The 6,557-nt window shown below is 35.5% G+C and overlaps 1 protein-coding gene across 1 annotated transcript; it reads right to left on the bottom strand.

The window, feature by feature from the left end:
* Positions 1–270: 270 nt before the first annotated feature.
* LOC122083847 lies at positions 271–1,204 on the bottom strand. Its single transcript, XM_042651759.1, has one exon. It carries the CDS (start codon positions 1,155–1,157, stop codon positions 504–506), a length of 654 nt encoding a protein of 217 aa, XP_042507693.1. The 5' UTR covers positions 1,158–1,204; the 3' UTR covers positions 271–503.
* Between the last annotated feature and the right edge of the window lie 5,353 nt (positions 1,205–6,557).

The following is a 6,557-nucleotide window of genomic DNA, read 5'->3' as shown; positions in this document are numbered from 1 at the left end:
CCTATGGTTACAAGATCTTAATAGTAAGCTAGCATTAATTACACTTATCTAATTCTGCAGCTTAAACTTAATGGAATTCATTGTAAGGGGCATTTTTGTAATTTCATACAGATAGATGATGATGGATCATTGTCTCATAACTCATAAGACATAAGGTCATGTTCTTGCTAAACAAGTCAAAGGACACACACACTTCCTCTACTTCTAAGTTACGCTGTCGCTGTCATGAGTCTCTTGACACTTCTTCCAAGCCACAAACCATGTGAAAAATTATAATAAACCAAACCTCATTAATTTCTAATTACAAAATAAAAATTACTTATTTATTAACAAATTAAAAACTATTCATGAAATTTCTCCTCCACGATGATCGAGAGGAAGCCCTTGTCACTACGTAGCTAATCAAACCAAACCCAAAGCAAAACGACAGGATAGAAACAGAAAGAAAATGAAAATCATAACAAGTGTCCGGCGGCCGGCCGGCAGAACAATTTGGCGGGAATTCACCCTTTCCGGTGGTGGTTCAATAGATGATATCTTTCTCTGCTCGACTTTGGAATAAAGATAGTTGAATTTGAAACAGCACAACTGTTCTTGCAGGAAGCATCAATGAACCCAATTCTATCACTTAACGCTCTTGAAGCCTTTTTCCCCTTCCAATAACAATCGTCATCAGCTCCATCTCCATCCCGGAGATCTTTGGAGCACTCCATTAATGCGGCGACGAACGGATCTGGATGAAAATTCTGTTGGGGTTTCTTCTTTCTTGTGGGTAAGATTGATTCAAGATTGAATCTTTTGGAAGGAGTTGGCTTGGGAGGTGGCAATGGGAGTAGAATTAGAGGGTTACCATCTTTGGTTTTTGAAGAAGGAGAGTGAGGATTCAAATATTTCTTTGGGATTCCGGGGTGTTGTTCCCATGAGAAAGGGATACCCGAAAAGGGAAGTGGAGTAATTGGACTTGACGGGGAGGAATCATCAAAAATGGATGATCCGAAGGAAGAAGATGATGATCTGAAGGAAGATGAACATGAAAAGGAATGAGTCCGGCGAGATGATGGGTAGCGTTTTCCAACTGGGGAGATGTTGGTGGTGGTGTCTCCCTCTAGTTGAAGATTTTCGCCTTGGCTGAGAAATTCTATGCAGGAGTCTGCCATTTAGGTTCAGGGAGAGAAAGTGTGTTCTGTTCTCTTTCTTCTTCTCGTGAGAGTACATTATATAGAGTCATCTGAAGGTAAAATGTATATTTTAACGATGCAACAAGCTTTGAGATTTATCAAAAATAAATAAAAAATAAGATAGAGAGAGAGATGAGGGCAAAATGGGGAACCAGTTCTGAACATTGGCCTATTTTAACGGGCCAGCCTCTTTGTTTCAATACTTCATAAACTTATGGTATTTCCTTACCAAAAAATAAAATAAAATGAACTTATGGCATTCTACCCAAAAAAAAAAGACATGGTACTAGCAAGTCATGAGTCGAGCAAACATGCATGAAGCTCCCTAATTACAACCACAAGAAATTTTTCATTTTGGTAAGAACAACAAAAGGAAATAAGGGTATAGATCCTCACTAGATCCTCTCTAGCCACCGATTAGATCCTCTCCAGCCTCCTTGGTTGGAAAGGGATCAACTAGACACAAATTAAGATTGAAAAATTAAAATATGAGAGTGAAAATCTAAATCCAAAAAGTAATTAGGGTGAGTTCTATAAAAAATAAATAAATAAATAAACTAGGGCTACTACTGTGGGCGTAGCTAAGGTCAAGCGAGTAGTATCCTACCTTTTCGAGGGCCATACCTAAGGTTTAACACTTATATCAAACATGGGATTGGAATTCATCAATTTGATTCAAACCAAAATCACAATTTTGACTTTAGAAAATAGGGACCATAATGAATTAGCAAAGATTTCTATTGATTTATGACTTTTTTGTTTTAGAGTTTTTTGATTAAATAGAATTCAGATTTTTCAACTACTATATTGACTAGAAGAAAGGGAAAAAAATTAGAAATGAAGATCAAAATGCACCCATGACCAATTGAAAAAATTACATGAAAAAGCGGACATGATTAGATCGAAGTCAGAATTGTTCCTGATTGGATTCTTTGAACCATGATCATATCCAATCCTTAATAAAGTTCATAGCATAAGGGTGAACCCAAAAATTTCCTCTTGGAGGGGTACTCGGGTGCAAAACTTATATATGGATGAAATAGAATAGTGAGGCTTACCAAAAGTAAAATAGTGAGGGGTATTGGGATTTTCTTATTGATACAAAATCGATATTTTTAACCCTATTATTTTTTGGGGGAAAACAATGCTCCTAGTAGGGTGTAATTGAGCATAAATAGGGGTTGGGGATTTTGTATTTCACAAGAGTAAGAACATCATTCTGCTTTATGTGACGAGGGACTGTGTGTGTCTATATATATATATATATATATAGATCTTTTTGTATAATACACTTCTTTAACAAAAAAAAAAAAAAAAGGTAAAAGATGTTGTTTTAGATATATAATTAAAAGGTATACAAAATGACAATTTTTGAGAATGACATGACAGTTAATTTGAAAAGTGATTTACATGATTTAAAAATAAAATTTTGAAATAAAGCATGAAACAATCAAAAGAATATTTTTTTTGGGTAAATGGGACAATCAAAAGATTGCATATTCTAAATATGGCTGTAGTGGTGACATTCAAACACTTCTTTCATACGTATTTTACCTAAATACACTAGAATTGATAAATAACATATAGATTCTACTAAATAAATAAATAAATAACATATACATCCATTGAAAATTTGCAAAGGTTCTTGGTTAAAGTAATATATATCCATTGCAATTTTTTAAACATTTCTTTGTTTTTTCAATTTCTCTCTCTCTCTCTCTCTCTCTCTCTCTCTCTCTCTCTCTCTCTCTCTCTCTCTCTCTCTCTCTCTCTCTCATGCATATTTAAAGAATCCGTATAGGATCAGCCATATCGGTGGATCCGAATTAGTATAAGCAGAGGTCAATATCGATTCTTGATCAATCCCAGAGTTATTGATCCAGATCCGCCGGTCATTATAGATACCCCGAAACATGTTTTTTCTTATAAAATCGAGCAAAATACTCAAGAAGACAAATCTTTCACTCATTTTTGGTCTGATCAACTTGGAATATTTGGGAATTATTAGTTGTTTTCAACATCCAAAAGAGTATTTTATGATCTAAAGGCCGGATTTGTAGATTGACATTACAAAATCCACCTTTTTCATATCTACTATCTACTGATCTTCCTTTTTTTCTTTTCATCACGGTTCATGCTATTTTATGAGTCGTTTAGTAGGTTAAATTTAATCTATGTGTTGCTTTTCTTGATTTTGCTGATTTGATTATTTGAACCATAATCATACCCAATCCTTACCTAATAAAGGTCATAGCGTTGAGGGCGAACCCACAAGTTTTCTCTTTGGGGGGTAAAGATCTTAACTAATTAATGTAAGAGAATAGTGAGAGGCTAGGTTATATGTATGGCGATTTTTCTCATTGTCATTTTTAAGGCCTCAAATAATTTGCAAACTTTGTTTTATTTATTTATTTATTTTTTTATATTTTTCTTAACATACTTTTTTTTCCCCCTAAGAAAGCGTAAATATTTGTCTTTCATATTTGTAATCAAAAGCATGCAATAGTTCTTGAGAGTTATTGTTACTTTCAAATTATTTTAAGTATCTACAATTTACCTTCAATTTAAAAGAATTTTTTGAAATAAGAAATAATAAGACAATCAAAAAAAGATTATATATTATAAATAAACTTATAGAGGTGTCGTTCACACAATCTATATATTTATCTAAGGGATTTTCTTATTGACAGTTTGTATCCTTTCAAGGTGTCAATCTTTCATGACCATATATTTTTATCCTTTTGGTATGACATAATTTCTTTTTTCTAATGAAGGTAATAGTGTCATTTTACATGTATATTTGCATGATTATGATAACTTTTAATAATCACATAATAATGTCACTTTCGATTTTTCTTTTAAAATTTATTTATACCTTTATCTTATAAATTTTTAAGATAATTAAAAAAAATAACAAATTTTAAATACACGTATAAAGATGTCATTCACACTTCCTTCTTCTAAATATACTAGAATTAATAAAATAACACAGGCAAAATACTATATACATTGTCGTGCACCAAACCATTAAATGAGGGTAAGGAGGAACCGTAAACCTTTCAAAATCATGCCCATGCAATTGAAAATATTCAAAAAATTCTTGGTACTTTTTGTGTGTGGACTATGGAAGAGTGGCTCAAGCTGCCCTATTCCTAGCTTCCTACCAAGTTACAGGCACAGTAGCATTAGTACCTAGGAAGGGATTGTGTGAATTTTTTCAAAAGACAAAAATACCCTCGTCCTTTTAGTGCAGTTAAATGAATGTCCTCAGTATTGTGGGCCTGCTGAGTCCACGAGATTTCTACAGGCGAAAGACGACAAGAGAGAAGTTTGTTGCCTATTTCGTGAACAACACAATAAAAGCGAAGAACCATCAGAGGGTGATGGAGTTGACGACTGACGAAGAAGCAGTGGTGGTGGTGGTGGTGGGAGGAAAGCCTAGAAAGCATGTGACTGTGGGGCCTATCTTCTTGACTTAGGTGTGATGTGATGAATTGGTCGGATGTTTGATCTCATAGACTGGTAACCATCAATAATAGTAGTCGATCTCGTGGATTAATGTTGTCCCCATAGACACGAGTGTGCCACATGTGGTTGAATAGGTGTAGGTGACTCCCACTTTTCACACGTGTTTACTGTGTATGATATTCCTAGAGAAGAGTTCTCCCCGTTGGGAGGTGGCCCTTGTGCTAGTGCCTCGACCAATCACAGCGCACAAGTAGGTATTGATAAAAAAATATGAAAAAATTACATGATTATTCACTTTTGGGTTTCTTTTAACAAAATTATCCATCAAAAGCTTCAGTTAACAAAAATACCCAAAATTAGGTTTCCCTTTACAAAATTACTCACTTAAAGTTTAAGTTAACAAAAATACCTAAAATTGAGTTTGGGTTTACAAAACTACCCATTCAAAGTTTTTGTCATAAAAAAATACATGATTATATATGGAAGATGAAGAATCACTATTTTGGGTAGTTTTGTAAACCCAAACTTGATTTTGGGTATTTTTGTTAACTAAAACTTTGGGTGGGTAATTTTGTAAATTCAAACATAATTTTGGGTATTTTTGTTAATCAAAATTTTTTGTGGATAATTTTGTAAAGGAAAACCCAAAAAAGGGTAATCATGTAATATTCAACTATTGGATGCCTAATCATACGGTGGGGTGAACCTACGGATGTATCCATGTAGGGGTGTCAATTCGTGGCCCGACCCAACTAAATCTATCAGGACCGACCGTTTATAGATCGGTTTGGCTCAAACCATTTATTAAACATTTCGAGCTTGAGCCCGGCTCATTTACAAATGGTTGGTCTCGATTTTGCTACTTGGACCATCAGACACCCGACCAAGACCGATCGAATAACACGTGACTGAGATCGACCTATTGTACACCGACCTGGACCGACCATTTAATGATTGTAGAATACCTATTTTACCCCCCAAATTAAAAAGTAAAAACAAAAAAGTAAAGACATGTTCACATTTTAAATAATGGTTATATTTGGTATCATTTATTGATTTATTGTCATTTTTTTGGGCTTACATGAGTGGGCTGGAATATAAGAGCACATTTTAAAGAGGGCCCGTTTAAACATGCCCGATTAAGGCCCAACTAAAGCCCGATTATAGCCCGAGGCCGACCGACCGAATATAAAGCGTACAATGCCCTCAATAACTAAGCCCAATTAGTTAAATGGGCGGACACGGTGCAGCCATTGAAAGTCTTCAAACCTGATTAAGCCTGATCAAAACTGGACCGGCCCGACCGGTTGACACCCTTGTATCCATGTGTTTCTGGTGCATGTTTGGGACCTCCTAGATATCGGATATCTGTTGGATGTTTGGAGAGGAAATAGGTCCACATCCACCAAGGGGCATTGTGATCATTTCACATTCATCCTATGTCCGGGCGTAAATAAAAAAAAACTTGCCCAATATTCTTTAAAGAACCTGGCGGTCTAGTGTAGGAAACACTCAAACATAGAAAGTGTGAAATGAATGCGCTGCCCCGCCCTTGTTTGTGTAGAAAGTGCTTCTGCCTATGTTCTCATTAGCCTGTGCATTAGGCGTTTTCTATGCCAAACCGACAGAGTACATGCCCATTTTTTAAAGGGTAATTTACAACGCCACCCCTTGGAGAATGCCAATATTAGAGGGACACCCCTTCTCTTTCACCAAATTGGACTTAGACCCCCTACCGTCAGTCAACGTTACATAATATACCAAGAATGCTGACATCAGCAGTTAATATTTTTTCTAAATTCCATTTTGCCCTTCAAAATAATGGAGTACCAAAATTGCCCTTAATGGTTCTATTCCCAAGTCAGCCTCAATGAGTTGAGAAGAAGAACGGGTAGGCTTGCAGATCGGCGG

The sequence above is a fragment of the Macadamia integrifolia genome, chromosome 7 (genome assembly GCF_013358625.1).
Source record: "Macadamia integrifolia cultivar HAES 741 chromosome 7, SCU_Mint_v3, whole genome shotgun sequence".
In the NCBI taxonomy this organism is placed as follows: domain Eukaryota; kingdom Viridiplantae; phylum Streptophyta; class Magnoliopsida; order Proteales; family Proteaceae; genus Macadamia; species Macadamia integrifolia.
Note: the sequence above shows the minus strand (reverse complement) of the source record. Positions and strands in the feature narration are given on the sequence as shown.

What these genes read in the sequence shown, in the direction of transcription:
- LOC122083847 (XM_042651759.1), bottom strand. Translation starts at nt 1,157, where the DNA reads ATGGCAGACTCCTGCATAGAATTTCTCAGCCAAGGCGAAAATCTTCAA.